General features: G+C 33.5%; 1 protein-coding gene across 1 annotated transcript; it reads right to left on the bottom strand.

Moving 5' to 3' along the window:
- Positions 1-10,896: 10,896 nt before the first annotated feature.
- On the bottom strand, positions 10,897-20,255 carry LOC127703097 (LYR motif-containing protein 4-like). Its single transcript, XM_052207525.1, has 3 exons — positions 20,165-20,255; positions 12,555-12,675; positions 10,897-11,224 (listed from the first exon to the last, which is right to left on the bottom strand). Exons 1-3 carry the CDS (start codon positions 20,242-20,244, stop codon positions 11,162-11,164), a joined length of 264 nt encoding a protein of 87 aa, XP_052063485.1. The 5' UTR covers positions 20,245-20,255; the 3' UTR covers positions 10,897-11,161.
- Between the last annotated feature and the right edge of the window lie 1,269 nt (positions 20,256-21,524).

Below are 21,524 nucleotides of genomic sequence, written 5' to 3'. Positions count from 1 at the left end.
TCGAAGGCTTTGGAAAAATCCATAATAATGAGGTCTGTTTGTATATTTTTGCTGTTGTTGTTATGAAGTTCTTGTATAAATTGAATGAGTTGTGATTCACATGATCTCGATCTTCGGAAACCATGTTGGAGGTCGTAGAGTATGTTATTTGCCTCCAAATAGTTCATGATGTTACTTAAAGACGCCGAAGGTCGATTAATATTTACTTTATAGATGCAAGATGAGTGACAGCAAGTTTGAGGTAAGTTAAGTTATTAATATTTTATTCTTTTATGCATCATATCACCAAAATGTTGATGACGTTTGTGAGCATTTCCATTGAACTGATTTTCACTGAATTTGCAGAAACCGGCAAACATGCATGTGATATATTCACTTAAATTTGAGTCTGTTGCACCTGATTCCTTTAATCATTTCGGTTAATGTTTTCTTAGACTTACCGGATCCTTTAAATACGATTATGGTTTGGTTTTGTTTATGTATTTGGGGAAAAAAGGGGGGGTCCTTTTTCCCCACACTGGCCACATAAAAAAAATGACATTTATGTACAGTACACTACGTAGACATAGACATAGATAATTGGAAATGATTATAATAGCAATGAGTATCTCTGAAATGGAGTTCACTCTGATAATCAGAGGCGTAACCCCCTTTGAATGTGTCGGGAGCTATTTAAGTATTTTCTGACTTGGCCGTCGGGACACAGAGTTCAAAAGGGATTAATCAGAGGCGTAGCAGGGAAAGTATTTAATATTTGTACGGCAAAATGTCCTTTCTATAAGGGTTTGTGCCATATCATAAGAATAATTGGTATGGCAATAAGGTGTTTAAAAAATATTTGGTATGGCGAATGTGCCTGCAGTAAAAGTTGCTACGCCCCTGCCCCCCTGTAAAATAAATAGCTGTGACTCATTACGGCCACTTAGTCTAGACAAGTTTGGCTTTAGCCATACATATTATTACTTCAAAGAATCATTTAAATTTAATAGTCTGTCTTAAACATGTTAAAAGTGTCTTTAGTCTTTAAAAAATCTAAAAAAAAATAATATAAGTTGACAATACAGAACTTCGTTTACTAATGATGCCATACTGGATAGGGGCAGATTTTCTGGAAAATGGTATGAAAATATGGGAAAACCTATGCATGTTTCCAAGTGGCTGTTCTGTTTCAATGATGTTTTTTAGTATTTTTCATACAATTTTCACCTCCAGTATGAAAATCTGCCCCCTATTCAATATGGGGTCATTAACCGTGAAGTCCTGTATTGCATGGAATAATATTGTAGCTGTTTTAAGTACATGTATGTACATAAATGCCAAAAATTATTTTGAATATATAAATAGTTTTTTTATATACATGTATAATATATGTAATGTTTCTTTATTTATTCTAGGAATGAAGAGCAAAAGGATACAGCAGTCTTTATATAAAATAGTTCAGGAATCCAGTTGGAAAGAAGAGCTTTTCAGTTAAAAGTATTTCCTGGGAATTAACAGGAACTTCAATAATTGTTTTTCTGGAATAGTTATTCAAAAGGGCAGTGAAGTGAAGGATTACATTAGACAAATATTGCTGAAGTGGTAAAATCAGACCCAAGAGATGTACAAAATTTCTACAATACATGTTACAGCTGACTTTAGCTACTTAATCACATTGACATTGTGTGCTTTAATGTTTTCTTTACATAATTACTACAGTTCTATTAAAATTAATATTTTTATTCTTTGTCACAACTATAACTAAAAAAAATACAGCATTTTAATATGGTTTTTCATAGTCTCACTTGCATTGTACTTAAATAAGTTGTCTGTAGATGTTTACACTAGGTTTTCAGGCATTTCACTTCACTTGATAAAGCATTTAAGTTTTTTGTTAAATTATGGCCTGAAAAATACATTTAACATTTTACAGGAGTTTTCACAATCAGTGAATGGCTGTTTATCAAAGTAGTACATGTACATTTCACGGTCTTTTCACAATGGGCACATAATTTATCACGACTTTTTCACGGTGTACATTTTTGTTTTTCACAGGGTTTCTACGGTCTCTTTACCCAAGTTTTCAGTTGGCACCTTTTCATGGCCTTTTCACGACAAATAAAGGCATATACTGTACTATATCTACATTTCACGGTCTTTTCACAATGGGCACATAATGCATTATCACGACTTTTTCACGGTGTACATTTTTTTTCACAGGGTTTCTACGGTCTTTTCACCCAAGTTTTCAGATGGCACCTCTTCACGGCCTTTTCACAAACTTTTCACAGCCTTTTCACGACAGTCATTCTACGGCTTTGTCACGGATAAGTTTCACGGCCCACCGTAAAATAACCGTGACAAACACTGTAAAAATCACCAGCATTTTTACGGACATTTTCACGGCCAATCTACGGGGCATTGTTCCAGTAGTGTAAATTCTAGGTCTGAAGTGTTTTCTGGATTTACCATCATCAGGAACGCTCAATGCCCCCCAAAAAATGGGAAGTCAGTTTGTATAGACCCGACACATGAGAATAAGCTGAATGACCAAAAATGGAACTCTGTGTAATTCCCAATTATATCTAAGGTCAACTTTGCCTGAGGAAGTTGGAACCTTGGTTTAATAATAAAAACTATCCTCATCTGTATTGTCAAAATGTACGCTTGGGTCAGTAAAATTGGTAACCGTTAATGTTAATGCTACTACTTGCTACTACTTGGACGATACCTCTGCTGGTGGACTGTTTGTCTCTGAGGGTATTATCAATCCAGAAAGCCAGTACTTCGGTTCTGGTATGAAAATGCGGATATTGGGTGATTAAAATATGCTGTTATACAGTTTTTTTAAAGTAAGAAATGCATCTTCCTCATGCATAGCTCTGATCATTCGTCTGGGTTGGGATTTACTTTTGGTCCTTTTTGCTTTTATTGACTCTTCGACGTTTATTTTAGGTATGGACTTTCAAATAGTTTGGCCTCGAACATCACTGAAGAAAAAAATAATTGTCAAAATGCGCACTGGTGCAGTAAAATTAGTACCGGTAATAATATAATTTCCATTGACACTATATTCCCTGATGTCTTTTAACTTACTTATCTAGTTAAGACTTAAGTTATTCAATGAATAATCCAAAACGTAGGAAAATGTTAGTGTTGATGAAAAACTGACAACAACATTACCAAAGTGAAAAGATGGAAAGATACATTGAGTTGATTATTGATTGATTATACCGCTAAAAAAGAAATTGAGATTAATTTTTATAATATTGAACGACGTCAAATAGATTTTTTTGCCACAAAACAAACTATCTAAAATGCCTTAAGCGGCAGGGTTTGGCGCCAGTAAACAAGTTAAACCCCGCCACATTCTGTATTTGCTTATCCTATGCCAGGAGCATGTAATTCAGTGGTTGTCGTTTGTTGCTGAATATCACATTTGTTTTTCGTCTATTGTTTTGTACACAAATCAGGCCGTTTGAATTATATTACAATTGTCAGTTCGAGGCCTTTTATAACGGCAATGGAGTATGGGTTTTGCTTATTGTTGAATGCCAATAGTCTTAGTTGGCGTCCGGAGTAATATGTTTTGTTAGATAAATTGATAAATATGGAACAAAAGTAACGTAACTCTATCTTTAATAAGGTAACAAAATAAATGACACATATATGATTGGTTTGTATAATATAAAAATAAGGAGATGTGGTATGATTGCCAGTTAAGACTACTTTCCACCAAAGTTTAAATGAAGTGAATGCAAGAAATTATAGGCAACCATATGGCCTTCAGCAATGAGAAAACCCCATACCGTATAGTCAGCAATAAAAGTCCCCAATACTTCAAACGAGACAACTAACAGACTAGTTTAGAACAATTCAAATTACAAATTTCAGTTTGTCCCCATATGAATATCCAATATTTTATCCGGTGAACAAACCGACATGTAACAATATTACAAGTAATTCTCTTTAATGTCACGTAGAATTATTTTTCCCTTGTTTTGTTTGTTATGTAAATAACATTTAATGATTTGTTTCTTCAATATCTTTTGTTTAAACAAAAGTGTATTTTTATTATCAACCTTTTGGATTTAATGATTATATCCCTAAACTATGATTAAAACTAGATATAATTATATTGATATTAAATGGATGTTTTCGCATCTATCCTGTATTATGTTCAAGTACAGTCGTATAAGATCGATTTGTGTTGTATACAGGGCCAATACAGCTGGTCGAGACCCTAAATTACTTTACGAGGACATGATACAGGATTAATATGAACAAATCCATTTTATGACACCTTAATTAACCAATGACTTAAATAACCACATTAAGCTGATCGAGGACTAATACGATCAGTATTAAGATCATACTAATCAAATATGAACTAATTGGATTGATTTTAAATTGAATGCAAGGAATGGCGAATAACCCTAAAAATATAATGTGGGATGAATGACCCTTTTATTTCATCGGAAAATAACTCTATTATTGGAACATCTTGATTTTTAAATGAGTTATCTCCCATCAAATATTTTACATAAATATTCGTCCTTTGTGGTGAGGGCAATTTCCAGACACAAAATAATTATCATATCAACCCTACTAATTTCTTTCACTTCAGACTGCACCCTCAGAGAAATATTTTTTTACGGTTGACTATTCTCGATATTCATCCTTTCTACGGTCCCTAATTGTATATATTCAAATAAAAAATGATTGTAACATGTGAAAAATAACATCCAACTTGTTGAATTCTAATATTTCGCGTAATACACACATCTAGTTTCTGAACCCAAAACCGGAAGTTACAATCCTCTATTAAGACCAGTAAAGATTCTGTATTAACCAGTTTTTCTGTATTAGACCTGTATTACTGACCAGTTCTCAGGCACAATGAATTTTATTAGATGGACAATTTATATTGTATTTTTTTGTCATTAGTTCATATTGTTGTGTACATAACATGTGTTTCTATCATTACTGTCAACAAGTACTCGGGAAATAAACGTTTGTTAAGCCAAAAATATTTAACATCTGAGTGCACAAAAACCATGCGGACAAATTTTATATATATATCAAAAGCAAACCAATAGTAAAGCATCATAATTGGTTAGCATACACAGTACTACCAATTAAGACGAGTTACATTGTATGACATATTTTGAACAACTGTTCATAATTTTCGGTAATTGTTCAACAACTACGTATTTGAGTTGACCTTCCAAATGTTTTGATTTGAGCTCCACTGATGAGTTTTATGTAGACAAAACGAGCATGTGGCCTATAAAATTATAAGTCTGGTATCTTTTATGACTTATTTTAAAGCCCTAACACTTTGTATTTGATTTGGCCTTCCAATTCACTCCACTGATGAGTATCATGAAGACGAAACACGCGTCTGGCGAACACAATAGTATAAACCTGTCGAGTTGCTATGCCATTTTGTGCGATGAGCCTCATTTGAACAGCTAAACCTGATGCAAAATGGAAAATCCTCTTCGCTTCAATCCGCCCCAACATTTATATAAAAATCTTAAAACGTTGTTCGCACATGGTACAACATTAGACAGGAAAAGTTTTTAGGAACAATCAAAAGTACATTACAACAAACACACGAACTTTAATGTAAAAGTTTTATACAATTACATATATGTGACAGGTATGGAATAGAATAAAATGGTTTGAATAGTCATTTTATGTTTTGATGCAGAAATTTATTCATAAAAACCTTTGCGCTATACCACTTTAAACTTTCAAAAAAATATTTGAATTCCCATATAGTATTAACCAAAACAGTATAGGGTCAAGGTGTTGCAACCTTTAATTGCATAATTTTATGAACTGAAAATTGTCAGACAAAACTTATTATTGAAATCGTTACCAATTAGCAAATGCTGCTGGTAGATTGACAGTTCATCAGCATTCCTTTCGGGACTAAACAGAACAGCAATATCTTCTATAGCCATCATTGTCATATAGTGTTTCAGTTTTATCAATAAAACGTTCTACTAAAACTTATAAATAACGGAAAAACGAAGGTATGATTTAAATCATCATCATTCTAAAGATGTTATAACATAAGATCCAAAGGAGTAAAAACTGACTTAAGAGAACCATGTTCAATGCATATTTTAGTCTTCAAACTAAATACTGTAATAATGTTCATTTCCCAAAATACTAGATGTAGTAATTGAATGGAAACTGTATAGATATAAAGTTTAAAAAATAAGTCTCATTTAGTACAAATGCTTGTTAATACGGTTGTAAATGTGACGAAAATTTTCAACTTGGCTATCATGTGTAAAATAATACAAGTGTTCGGTAAACAGGAAGTTGTTGAGTGATTAATCTAAAAACGCATCACACAGTGTAACTTAGGGGACGACCATTTGATATTCTGGGGGGGGGGGGGGGGGGGGGGGGGGGCAGGAGGATTTGTTTTGGATCGGTTATTTATTTTTGTAAACTAAGAGGACAGATTATCTATTTTCTGCACTATTGAAGCAAGATTTTTCATTTTCATTAAAGTAGGGACTGATTATTTATTATCACAACTACATTTTTAATATTCGAAAACATACAATTTTTAGATTATTTGTTTATTATAAATAATTCATGTATAGTCAAGTCATTATGTACCATTTAATCAGAATTAATTATTATCCTCTGCAGAAATGAATCTTCTATAATTTCCCTAATGCATATACATGTATTGCATACATACACAGTATTAAAGTTTGGTTGTAACTAAGGCTCTTTTAAAAGTATTGGTAAACATGTTTCGCCAAGCGGAGCGTGGCAAACATGTTTCGCCAAGCGGAGCGAGGCAAAATTTTTTTTGAAGGGTTTTTGAACCGCTGAAGGCCCAAGAAGCTATAGAACAAATGATGCAAAATCATGCCTTCTGGGTGTTCCCCAGACCCTTTCTTAAACTGAAAATGCAAGTTCTGTTGTAATAATTTTATGACAATATTTTGGTCTCAATGCAAACTATCACGTTATAGATTCAGTGTAAGACTTAAGTTTCTAGGGACAACATCAAAAGACAAATATGCATGATAAAGCAAAAATGTAATTCACATAGTTAAGTCTGTGGCTGCTGTGTTTTTTTAAACTCATTATCAACTTAATAATAAAATTACTACATTACAAAATGAATGCAACACTAACAGAATACAGAAGGGCAATCAATGAACAAAAGACAAATAAATAAGAAACATTGATCCCGAAAAAACAGGGACTACGTCTGAGGGAGAACAGAACTTGCTTCTTGCAAGGCACTCACAATGAACACAATTTGATATGGAGACAAGCGTTTGGTTTTGAAATTTCCTACATGAGGCATTTGTCTCAATGTAGTTACGGCCCTGATTTAATAAAAGTGAGGTAAGTGTTCCTGAGACAATTAACCTCAAGTTAAATGAAACCAATTTTCTGACATTTCAAGTATATTTAAATAATATTTATACTTTTATTATTAAAAGATATGGGAAGTGTTTCCCGATTTTTTTTTCGGAAAAAAAATGAATTTAAGAAAGAATATGGTGCCATCTCATACTTTCGATTAGACCTGCTGAGTTATTTATTTTCAATACATTGCAAGTCAGGTAATTTATTTTCAAACTACCACAGAACAAACCATTTATTTTTGTGATTATCAAGGCTGAGTTATTTATTTTCAAAATCCTCCTCCCCCCCCCCCCCCCCCCCCCCCCCCCCCAGAATATCAAATGGTCGTCCCCTTACTTATATAAACCCTGAAACCAAATTTCATAAATCCTTGTCCAATAGTTCCTGAGAAAAATGTGACGAAAATTTTCAACTTGGCTATCATGTGTAAAACGATACAAGTGTTCGGTAAACAGGAAGTTGTTGAGTGATGAATCTGAAAACGCATCACACGGTGTAACTTACTTATATAAACCCTGAAACCATATTTCAGAAATCCTTGTCAAGTAGTTCCTGAGAAAAATTCGACGAAAATATTCATGGGACGGACGGACTGACGGATGGACAGACAGAGGTAAAACAGTATACGCCCCCTTTTTAAAAGCGGTATAAAATTAAAACTGTGAGCTACTACTCACTGATGATATACCCGCCGAAATATTTCGGTAAACAGGAAGTTGTTGAGTGATGAATCTGAAAACGCATCACACGGTATAGCTGACTTAAATAAACCCTGAATCCAAATTTCAGAAATCCTTGTCAAGTAGTTCCTGAGAAAAATGTGACGAAAATTTTCAACTTGGCTATCATGTGTAAAATAATACAAGTGTTCGGTAAACAGGAAGTTGTTGAGTGATGAATCTGAAAACGCATCACATGATGTAACTTACTTATATAAACCCTGAAACCAAATTTCATAAATCCTTGTCAAGTAGTTCCTGAGAAAAATGTGACGAAAATTTTCAACTTGGCTATCATGTGTAAAATAATACAAGTGTTCAGTAAACAAGAAGTTGTTGAGTGATAAATCTGAAAACGCATCACACGGTGTAACTTACTCTTATAAGCCCTGAAACCAAATTTCAGAAATCCTTGTTAAGTAGTTGCTGAGAAAAACACATGAAAAATGTGACGAAAATTTTCAACTTGGCTATCATGTGTAAAATAATACAAGTGTTCGGTAAACAGGAAGTTGTTGAGTGATGAATCTGAAAACGCATCAAACGGTGTAACTTACTTATATTAACCCTGAAACCAAATTTCAGAAATCCTTGTCAAGTAGTTCCTGAGAAAAATGCGACGAAAATATTCATGGGACGGACGGACTGACTGATGGACTGACGGATGGACTGACGGAGGGACAGACAGAGGTAAAACAGTATAACCCCCCCCCCCCCCTTTTTTTAAAGCGGGGGTATAATTATTTAAAAGGTATAACAGCTAAATTTTTAACCAACAGTCATGGCAGTATAAGCTACATATAAAAACTGAGGTCATAAGACATTTTTTTTCTAAATTTATAATATTAAGCTATATGTTCCATGTGTTCAGCCAGTTTTATTATTTTTTTTTTTTTTTTTTTTTCTTGTCATTACCACAGTAATTAAATTTGACAAACACATATTGTTTACCCGAGACATATCATATACATGTACATTTACAATGTACCTGAGACACTTTACCAGTAAGCTATTTAATCTTATCACTTAAATTTCCAATGACTAGTTTTTGAGTAATACCTTGTGTATCAATTAAGCAACAGGGGGTATAATGAAGAACATATACATGATATAGGGCCATCATGGTGGACATAGTTTTTATGGCCACCATTAATCAGAGAATGTCACAGGTAGTACGGTATTGTCGGGACTGATTGATATGATGATTTATTGATTAAAAGAAAATTAATACAGATTCTGTATTTTTCAGAATTTGCAAATAAGACATGTAGACATTTTCCAGCATTTTTAACTTTGAATTATTACTTGCCAATCAGACATGTGCACATTTTTTCAGCATTTTTAACTTTGAATTTTTACTTGCCAATCAGACATATGCACATTTTTTCAGCATTTTTAACTTTGAATTTTTACTTCCAATCAGACAGGTACACATTTTTCAGCATTTATAACTTTAAATTTTTACTTCCAATCAGACAGGTACACATTTTTCAGCATTTATAACTTTGAATTTTTACTTCCAATCAGACAGGTACACATTTTTCAGCATTTATAACTTTGAATTTTTACTTGCCAATCAGACATGTACACATCTTTCAGCATTTTTAACTTTGCATTTTTACTTGCCAATCAGACAGGTACACATCTTTCAGCATTTTTAACTTTGAATTTTTACTTGCCAATCAGACAGGTACACATTTTTCAGCATTTATAACTTTGAATTTTTACTTGCCAATCAGACAGGTACACATTTTTCAGCATTTATCATGTCTATAACTTTGAATTTTTACTTGCCAATCAGACAGGTTCACATTTTGCAGCATTTAAAACTTTAAATTATTACTTGCTAATTAGACAGGTACACATTTTTCAGCATTTTTAACCTTGAATATGTACTTGCGGCATTTAAAACTTTAAATTATTACTTGCTAATTAGACAGGTACACATTTTTCAGCATTTTTAACTTTGAATATGTACTTGCCAATCAGACAGGTACACATTAAGCCGCAATTATAACTTTGAATTTTTACTTCCAATCAGACAGGTACACATTTTTCAGCATTTTTAACTTTGAATTTTAACTTGCCAATCAGACAGGTACACATTTTTCAGCATTTTTAACTTTGAATTTTAACTTGCCAATCAGACAGGTACACATTTTTCAGCACTAATAACTTTGAATTTTTACTTGCCAATCAGACAGGTACACATTTTTCAGCACTAATAACTTTGAATTTTTACTTGCCAATCAGACAGGTTCACATTTTTCAGCATTTATAACTTTGAATTTTTACTTGCCAATCAGACAGTTGCACATTTTTCAGCATTTATATCTTTGAATTTTTACTTGCCAATCAGACAGTTGCACATTTTTCAGCATTTTTAACTTTGAATTTTATTACTTGCCAATCAGCTTTTTCTTTCCCGGTGATGACTTTCACTTGTCAAAGGCAATCGGACAGTCGTGAATGTTGAACACTGTAAGACTACAGCTTGTTAATGAATATTTGATTACAGAAAAATTCCCAAGCGTACTTTTTAAAGCTTTAGCACACTAGCTTACTGCCCAAGCACTCTGCTGAAATTAATAAACAAGAGAAAAGGGATAATTGATCCATGTAGGTTAATTACAGAAAAAATTGTCATTTAATGGAAAATTAATGAAAGTGGTATTTGAAGATCAAAGGATCCATCAAAATCACTTAAATAGGTGATAATGGAATCACTTGTTTTAGTCATACCCTTGACTGGTGAATAGTTGTCTCATTGATAAAAAAATAATCACATGTAATGCTTTAATTGGAACAAACAAACATCATTTATATAATTCAAGATCATCATTTCAAATGTTCCACCTTGAGAACTGAGATTAAACATATATGGTCGGTATTTTTGCCTGGTTAAGTAATTTACAATAAGTATATGTTTAATGATTAGAGAGCCTGTTATCACATCATGGTGCAACATCTTCATGAACACTGAAACACTGAAGTTACTCTCTGATAATGAAGCAACATAATTTCTCTGTAACTACTAAAATTAAACACTATGAAGTCTTTGGATGTTCTATCACAAGATGGCCTCCATCATACATTTGTCCTACCAATACCTGTTAACATAATGTACAATATTAAAATTCAACTTCAACATCCAAAAGAGTAAGTTCGATAAAGCCCTAAAATGGCCCCTAATTCTAGCTGAAATTTGAAATTAGGATTTATTGACCAATGTCACAAGGAATCATAGGTATTATGATGGCTAGGTTGGAAAAACGTCTTATTTGTTAAAGATTTATGTTTTTGCGTTCTATTCATGACGTCACAAATAGCACTCATTTTGATTTTCCATGAAAATTTGATGAAAACAGGGATATTTACGTTGATTTTTTGGAGAGGAAACATATAGCGCATGCGTCGACAACAAAGATATTTAAACCTTATGTTTGTTATGACATTTTAGATATCTGACTTGAATATTTTGTTTGTTGACGCCTGCGTTCTATGTTTCCTAGGTCTTAATTTGGTTGAAATCCGGATGATTTTGTCCAATTTCGCAAAAATCTCTACATTTGACCTATTTTGGATGTCAAAATCAATGCTTAAAAATAAAACTCTGGCAAAAATAGTTCTATATTACTTTCTCACATGTCTTTGCATCAACTTAAAACACATTTTATCCTGAAACATTGAACTTAATATTCGGGGCCAAATTTAGCCCTTACCAAACTTACTCCTTTATTAGTTATCCATTTAAATATTTGGTATATAAATGGTATAATCAAAGAGTTGAAAATCCAGGAAAGAGCTTCAGACGCATGAAACTAATAAAGTGTTGTTTTAATATTTTTCACATACAACTGTAATATCTTTATTGGTCATGTTTAAGCAGAAATTACAATTTCATATTTATATCTATCTTACATACTTATGTCCTTCAATATTTTTCAGATTTTGACATTTTGACTGAATGTGGATTCACATGTTAGGTGATGCATGCATTGAAGGAGATGCTTTTACCTTACTGACACAACAATTCTCACTCCTTTTGGAGTTCATGTGGTTCCCTTGGTTTACCTTACTGACACAACAATTCTCACTCCTTTTGGGAGTTCATGTGGTTCCCTTGGTTTACCTTACTGACACAACAATTCTCACTCCTTTTGGAGTTCATGTGGTTCCCTTGGTTTACCTTACTGACACAACAATTCTCACTCCTTTTGGAGTTCATGTGGTTCCCTTGGTTTACCTTACTGACACAACAATTCTCACTCCTTTTGGAGTTCATGTGGTTCCCTTGGTTTTCATCTGTTACCTTGGTTTGTCTTCTGAATAGACAAATGATATTTGAACATTAGTCAACTACTGTTGCCTTAATAAACATTGTACTGCACTGATATTGTTTAAAATCTAATTTGCTAATCTTATCAATCTAGATATTACCTGTCTCTGTATAATCTCAAGATCATCTTTGGCCTTTTTAAATAAATCTTTTAACTTTTGTGGATCTGTAACATCTTTATTTTGTCTAAATTCATCTCTTGTTTTTCTAATGGCATAATTTCTGAAACAGCACAAATCAAAACTTCAATTTTTAATGAAAACTTTTAAGACAAGGTTTTTGTTAAGGCATTATTTCAAATTCAACCAAATCATTATCACAAACATTTGAAGACTCAGCCAACACAGCTTTCATGCATTTACTAAGTTGACACAGCTAGCAAGCATGTACTCAGCCGACACAGGGCACCAAGCATTACTCTGCCAACACAGCATGCTAACATGCACTAACCCAACACAGCTAGCAAGCATGTACTCAGCCAACACAGCTAGCAAGCATGTACTAAACCAACACAGCTGGTAAGCATGTTAACAGCCAACATAGCAGAAATATATGATGGTATGGATGGGAGGGGGTTCCCTCATTTCATTATTCTTGAATATTCCTAGACCATTTTTTCTCTATTCTTCACCATTTTTTCCCATTAGTCTCTATTCTTTATATCTTAACACCTCAAGATCATTATTCCTTATCTTTTTATTTTTTGCCCTATTTTCCTCTATTTATTTTTTGTCCTTTATTTTGCACCTTTTGCACATTATACTCTACTCTGTAAACCACATCAAGACCCTCATCCATATTCTTAGCCAACACAGCAGACAAGCAGTTCTATGTATAATACAGATAAGGATGACCTCTAATGGTAATAACGTGTCTGGGTCATTGGTGATAGGTCTAGCTATAAACTGTTACCTTGTAAACTTGCACATCTAAATTTGAAACCGCTTGTCATTCTAGTACAAACAAGATTCATATTCATAGAACATGTACTCTTCCTGAATATGCATTTAACATCTGTCATAAGTAAAATGAATTGGGGTCGTTTCTGTTTTCACATAAATATGGATTTTACTTTATATGCATTGAGAAAAAATTAGGTTTTCGTGAACATTTGATTTCCTGGTGATGACGAAGTTTGCATACAAGTCTATACAAGTTTGGTATTTAGTTCAAATATTTAAATTCATGCCCTACCTATATCCATAAAATCCTTTGAAAAATTGGTATCCCACGCATAATAATGTATCCAGAGTCATGACAGTACTTTTTCAACAACAAATAAAATGCTCCGCAGGGCGCAGCTTGATACGACCGCAGAGGTCGAACCCTGAACAGTTGGGGCAAGTATGGACACAACATTCAAGCTTGATACAGCTCTGAATTTGGATTGTGATTAAATATTTGACACAGCATAGGTTTCTGACACAGAATGAATGTGGTCTAAGAACTTAAAATTTTTAAATTGGACATTCACCTATTATGGTCCAATATCCAAAATCTAAATACATGGTTAGATTCAGCATATCAAAGAACCCCAAGAATTCAATTTTTGATGAAATCAAACAAAGTTTAATTTTGGACCCTTTTGACCTCAATGTGGACAAAGTTGATAACGGGGCCCAAAAATCAAAAATCTAAATACATGGTTAGATTCAGCATATCAAAGAATCCCATATATTCAATTTTTGTTGAAATCAAACAAAGTTTAATTTTGGACCCCGATTTGGACCAACTTGAAAACTGGGCCCATAATCAAAAATCTAAATACATGTTTAGATTCAGCATATCAAAGAACCCTAAAAATTCAATTTTTGTTAAAATCAAACTAAGTTTAATTTTGGACCCTTTGGACCTTAATGTAGACCAATTTGAAAACGGAACCAAAAATTAAGAATCTAAATACACGGTTAGATTCGGCATATCAAACAACCCCAATAATTCAATTTTGATGAAATCAAACAAAGTTAAATTTTGTACCCTTTGGACCTCAATGTGGACCAATTAAAAAACGGGTCCCAAAATCCAAAAACTTAATACACAGTTAGATTCAGCATATTAAAGAACCCCAAGAATTCAAGAATAAAACCCCATTGAAATTGATCAAGAAATAAGCAATTTATACGAAGTATCTTCTTTTGCACAATACTGTGCAATTGAATATTTCTTGCTATTGCGCAATACTGTACAATTGACAATTTCTTGCTATTGCGCAATATTGTACTATTGGATATTTCTTGCTATTGCGCAATACTGTGCAATTGAAGATTTCTTGCTATTGCGCAATACTGTGCAATTGAAGATTTCTTGCTATTGTGCAATACTGTGCTATTGAAAATTTCTTGCTATTGCACAATACTTATTATATAATAATTTACACATCCTGTTTGGTGTGTATCTCCTACCATATCATTATTATTTGCTTTAAAATATAAATCAGAAATAACCAACTTAAAATGGAAAATTTTAAAAGAAGAAAAAAAAGGAAAAAAAGAAAAGAAAAAAAATCCCCCCCCAAATTTTTTGAACCCCCTTATGATTCATCACCCCCAAATTCAATCCCAGCCTTCCCTTTGTGGTATGGTACCTTGCAGTACAATTTCAGAGAGATCCATACACTTGAACATGTTGAACACAAGTTATTGTCTGGAAACTAGAAAAATGCTTATTTTTGGCCCCTTTTTGGCCCCCAATTCCTAAACGTTTCGGGCAATTACCCCCAAACTCAATTCCAGCTTTCCCTTTGTGATATGGAACCTTGTAGTACAATTTCAGAAATATCCAAACACTTATACACAAGTTATTGTCATGAAACTAGAAAAATGCTTGTTTTTTGCCCCTTTTTTGGCCCCTTATTCCTAAAATTTTGAGGCAATTACCCCCAAAATCAATTACAGCCTTCCCTTTGTGATATGGAACCTTGTGGTATAATGTCAGAGAGATCCATACACTTACACACAAGTTATTGTCTGGAAGTTACAAAAATGCTTATTTTTGGCCCCTTTTTGGCCCCTAATTCCTTAACTGTTGGTACCATAACCCCCAAAATCAATCCCAGCCTTCCTTTCGTGGTATTGAACCTTATGGTAAAATTTCATGGAGATCCATTCACTTAAACTAAAGTTAGAGTGCGAAAACCAATGTGTCTTCTGACAACGCCGGACGACGACATCGACGACGCCAGACGACGACGCCAACGTCATACCAATATACGAACAAAAAATTTTTAATATTTGCGGTCGTATAAAAATCAAGAAAATTGTAATTTTTTGATAAATTTACTCATTTATTGTTTAAGCCTGAATCTTTAATCTTTTTACATTGTTGTTAGTCCAGGCAATCTATGTGAAAAACATTAAACTAATTACAACATAAGCTGTTTTTACTTTCATGTTATTATACCACTGCCTTATTCAATCATATAAAAAGTATTTCAAAATCAGAATTGTCTAAAGTATGTTATTTTGGGGTTCAATATTGTGTCTGCTTGACTTGTAGATATTATCCTGAATGGACTGCTGTAAACGAAATGCTTTTGCGTCACATTTTTTTAGGTAATAACCAGTACTTTTAAACAAAACAATCTCATATCTAAACCAAATTATTCCAAAGCTAAAGCTAAAATGTGTACACCCTTTTAACTATATTTAAAAGTGTTAGTGATATTGTTTGTCAAAAGGCTTTGTCAAATATTAATAAAACTATGGAAATCCATTCTAAACGTAAGAGGTGTTGTTTTCTGATGCATTTATTCAACTGCTTTTGCAAAAGCATATCAACACTAAAGTAGCAAACATCTGTAGTGTTTAAAAATGCAAAAATCTGTAGTGCTTAAAATATAAAACAAGAGGCTCTCAAGAGCCTGAATCACTCACCTGTAATTTTTTGCTTAAATCTTTCATCAATGATTATTTTTGCTTTTCAATATATATTAATGAATGGCTTGAAACTTCCATTGAAATGATCTTTGTATCTGTCATATTTTCTTCAAAATCCAAGAAATGCATTTTACCCCTATGTTTTATTTTAGTCATAGTGGCTATGTTTCTTGATGTACAAGAAAATAAAATACAAAATTTATACTAGATACTCTGAAACTCATTCAGCCCAAGTTTGGCTGAAATTGATTCAGCAGTTTCAAAGGAGAAGATTTTTTAAAGTAAGCAAACTAAATGTACAAATTGTGAAAAATTGATTTTAAAGGGCAATAACTCCTTAAGGGGACAATTGACAATTTTGGTCATACAAACTTGTTTGTAGAACTTACCTTGCTGAACATTTTTGCTGATCACAGTTTATCTTTATCATTAATAATATTCAAGATAATAACCAAAAACTGCAAAATTTCCTTAAAATTACCAATTTAGTGGCAGCAACCCAACAATGGGTTATCAGATTCAACTGAAAATTTCAGGGCTGATAGAACTTCACCTAATGAACACTTTAACCCCCATGTCAGATTTGCTCTAAATGCTTTGGTTTTTGAGATATAAGCCAAAAACTGCCTTTCAGGCCTATGTTCTAAAAATTACATTACACTTATCTGGGAGGAATGCCATTTTCCACATACTGACATAGTTTCCCTATATATATATATATATAGCTAGAGGTATCAGGTTGTTCCGGCCCCAAGTCGACCCGGCCCAAAGTCGATCCGTCCCATGTTGATCTGGCCCACTGTGATCCGGCCCCATAATAAAATAATGACTAATTTATGTTAACTTCGGAGGATTTGGTGACATATTTAAATCAGGATAAACGGAATTTTGTAAAAAGTATCGATGCTTAATGACAGCAGGTAAGTAAAGTATGCCTAATATTGGAGTAACATTCAGATGAATAATTTTAAAACGTTACAAAAGAAATATGATTGGTACTGTTTGTAAAGCAGCATCAGCATATAAATATGAAGTTATTTTCCATGATAACTTGGAATATCATGGGGAAAAAAGGTTTTTATTTAATTCACACATAGAAGAGATAAATAGATATTTACAATCCGATGGAACATATAATTATGTAGTCATCATAAGGACTAAATTTAAAATCAAATCAATAGTCTATATAATTGGTTTGTTTATTCAACAATTGTCTGATGATCGTGAACCAAATTAACGCCAGTTGTAATCACTTAATTCAATCAAAATCATGATTGATAAAATTTACTTAAGCAAAAAGATCTTTTTTTTAAATTCTAATAATTAATTGTTATATTTTTTTTTCAGGTAACATGAAGAAATGTACTATTATTTCTTTTCACCACTGTCTTCTCTGTGTTATTTTCTTCTTTTTTTTGAGTTTTTATAACTTTTCAACAAACATCAGCTTGGGGATCGGCTTGTACAGTTGTGTATTTAACTATTTGTTATTACACCAGTTGAGAGACTTGTCAATTGCAAAAAATGCTAATTACTACCGATGAATGTTGATGGTACTACATTCTGTTATATATGTTTTTATTATAATTATGCATACCCAATAGTCTTGAAAATTTGTAATATAAACATAATCAACATAATTGTTTTATATTCATAATCATCCGTATTCGTTTAAGGTGATAAATTGATTTGAATTCAAATATTTTATATAAAAATAATATATTTCTATATGAATTCTTAACAGTCAGGCCCGGGGGGGGGGGGGGGGGGGGGGGGTTACTGACTATCCTTTGGGTTATACCTGTACTTGCCAAATCATACCCTGTTCTAAACAAAATATTGAAAAACATACCCTGTTCAAGACACGCTCAGACATTTGTTAAAATATGCACCGGTAATGATCCTGTTCTAGACCGTATAAAATAGATGGTGTTCTAGATCCGGGTTCTAGACTGTTTCTTAAACAGTTAAATAAGCAATCCTGTTCTAGACAAATACTTTGCTTAAAAAAAGACCCTGTTCTCACCAGCAGGGCATGAAAAAGCGACCCTGTTCTAACCAGCAGGACATAAAAAAGGGACCCTGTTCTAACCAGTAGGGCATGAAAAAGCGAACCTGTTTTGCAGCACACTCGTACCACTAAAAATATAGAAAGTAACCCCCCCCCCCAGGCAGTCAGGGGACTTTTTGAAATAAGTGATTTTTAAATCACTTATTTAAGTAGCAAATTCGAATTTTTGTCACAAATTGTGATTTTGTAGTTTTACCAAAATTTTAAACACATAGGTAACAGTTGAGGTTTAGATAATATCTTTTCATTAGTAAAATTGAAAAAATGAACTTTTTGCTTCTTTTAACATGTTTAAGCAGCAAGGTTTATGCCTTTGATGCAATCATTTAGCTGCAAATTCTATTTTAGTTGAAAAAATGCTATAAAAATGGCTTTACATAATGAACTGATACTTTTTTAACAGATTTTTCCCAGCAGTGGGAGTATTTTTCATGTAAAATTCAAGGTTTCATCTTATAGATTATGTAATAAAATTCTACTGTTCGTGATCAAAATTTCACTGTTCAGGGGTGTTGAAATTAGTGGGGGTTATTAAAATAATGATACTTAAAGAAGTGATTTTTTGGAAGGAAATTGAGGTACATGTATGATACTTAAACAAGTGATTTTTATGTCATTATCCTAGATTTAGTACAAGGTCATCACCTGACATGACCCGGTCATCATATCAACACAGATATTTAAAGCTACAATATTATTCAATAAAATTAAATCACTTATAAGTGATTTAATTTTATTGAATAATATTGTAGCTTTAAATATCTGTGTTGATAGTTTTTAGTCTAGTGATTAATTTGTACTACTTAAATAGGTGATTATTAAAGAAAGACAAGTCTTACTTCCAACCTTTATGGACATATATAATGTTACTTGAATCAGTGATTTAGAAAATCACTCATTTAAGTAAGTCCCCTGACTGCTTAATATAAATAAAAAAAATATTCAAATAAAGGTCTCATCTATAGAAAATTTATAGTGAATTCATATATATCTTTATTCTTATTCCTGATAAATATTTCTTATATTGGGGCCGGAATCACTTTAAATATGGGGCTGGATCGACTTGGGACGGAACGACTTGGGACGGATCGACTTTGAGACGGATCGACATGAAAGCTAGCTAGATGCCAATTTGTAATATGTCAAAATGAATGTAGATGCATCAGAATTTGATTTAATTGCCAAATAAACTATGGTGTCATCTGCAAATAAACGCACTGTAGTGATAACAACATATTAAGAAATAAGGCCAAAAAAATAATATGCGTTTCCGTTAACCCTACCTACGCTAATTTTTAGTGCCTACCCTAACACTTTTTATGCCATTTTGGAACAAGCACTGTTAAAGTCAGACACTGATTCCCTAGTGAGTAACTAGCTAAAAAATGTTTGTAAAATAAAATAATATTGCCTACCTACCTACTCTATTTTTTTTCAGTACGTTAGCGGAAACACATGTATTTTTTTTTATTTTTTTGCTGTAATGGTTAAACTCTAACATGTCTAAATAGTTGTCGTATTGATTTACCAAATGCGGAAAATAAATTAAATAGGTATCGATTTGACCAGGGGTCGATTTGACTAAATGCCGATTTGACTTTTTCTATCGGTGCCGAATTGACCATGTGCCGATTTGACCTGTTCATCACTGGCATCAGATGATCATGACATAAGCCGATGAAGTCTTTCAAGGTGGTATCTAGAAAAATATATGAGGAATTTCGGACTAAAAGGGTGCAAACGATAACATTAATTCACAACTAACCTATAGTTGTACGATGTAAACTTTTTGCTTTCTTTAAGTATTTGCTTATATAAGGCAAGTGCTTTTGATCTTGAACCCATGTTTTATTTTCGTCTTGCGGTTGTTGTGATTCCGAGTATATCTAAATACCAATAGATACCTTGGATGGTCGTTCCTGCAGTCAAGAACGGCCGGATTGCTCTTCAGAAGAATATGTCGTCTGTATAGCCATTAGTTCATTACCGGAAGAGGATGATTTCTGGGTAGTTCATCGGACCTCTCTAGATGGTCTATCCGATGACCTAAAACTAACCCTACGAATACTACACTCCCCCCAGTTTTATTAATAAGGCCCCCTCTACTGAGGTGGGCCCTGTGAATTTTGCCCAAAATTAACAAAAAACGGAAATCATACCAAATTTATCGAAAATATGCATCAATTAAAAAAGTATACTACCTACCCCCCTAACAATTTAAAAAAGTATACAACCTATCCCCCCAAACAGACCCTTTGTATTCATGGGTCTACTGGTACACTAAGAGTTAGTACGATGGGTTCCCAACAAATTGGGAACCCAGCCAACTGTGAATTGTTCTTCTCTGGATCATATACCAACTTATACAAACTAAGCCCTGGACACTTAGTGGTTGCAAGTCCTCTATATAGTTGGACCCAGGAGGTTGTGCTGATCCATTCTCCGTCGTGAAAAGTTCGGTCTCATTTTTCCTCACTTGCACTTTATTTAATTTTATACCTTTGTTAAAGTAGGGAATTCCAGGGTCCCACTGTCTTCTGTTGGGACCCCATCTAACTGTGGCCATGGTCACACGCAAGACTGTTGTCCCACTGTCTATTGGGGGCGGCTGCAGATTAAAGTATCTAGTGCCAACATTATCTGCTTTGAAAAGTGACCCCAAACTCAAACTTGGACTTTCTTGATTAATGGATGAGGATTCCTTGTCGAAGAAAGATTCTACAATAATAACTGCTTCTTTGTAGATCGGACTATTGTTTTCGGTTGTGGCCTTTCTGTCAATTGCTCCCGTTGAGGAAGGGACCACTAAAGTGAGAGATGTATGACCTTTTTCATACTTGTCAGTCATTCCTCCATCTACAACAGGAGTTGGACACATCGACCCTTGATATGGCTGACAAACTGTATTACTGACCTCTTCTACCAATGTGGTATCTTCCTCAATGTCTGAGGTGGAGTCCCAACTTTCTTGGGCCTCCTCATCACTTGCCATAGTTTTCTCTCTTGGGGCAGCAACCTCGTGATGGCTATGGCTTTCCTCCATAGCCAATATAGCTCCTAGGGGTTCCCTCACAATGTTGGCTACTGGACCCTCCTGGTCTGCTGTGAGCACTGCTGGAGCAACT

Source organism: Mytilus californianus, unplaced genomic scaffold (genome assembly GCF_021869535.1).
Source record: "Mytilus californianus isolate M0D057914Y unplaced genomic scaffold, xbMytCali1.0.p SCAF_5, whole genome shotgun sequence".
Lineage (NCBI taxonomy): Eukaryota > Metazoa > Mollusca > Bivalvia > Mytilida > Mytilidae > Mytilus > Mytilus californianus.
Note: the sequence above shows the minus strand (reverse complement) of the source record. Positions and strands in the feature narration are given on the sequence as shown.

Bases quoted from the DNA above. Each gene is read 5' to 3' on its own strand.
- LOC127703097 (XM_052207525.1), bottom strand. From the start codon at position 20,244: ATGGGTTCAAGATCAAAAGCACTTGCCTTATATAAGCAAATACTTAAA. The intron at 12,676-20,164 runs GTTAGTTGTGAA...GTGCTGTTTCAG, and splicing joins TTTACATCGTACAACTATAG to AAATTATGCCATTAGAAAAA. The intron at 11,225-12,554 runs GTAATATCTAGA...TTATGTTAACAG, and splicing joins TTGAGATTATACAGAGACAG to GTATTGGTAGGACAAATGTA.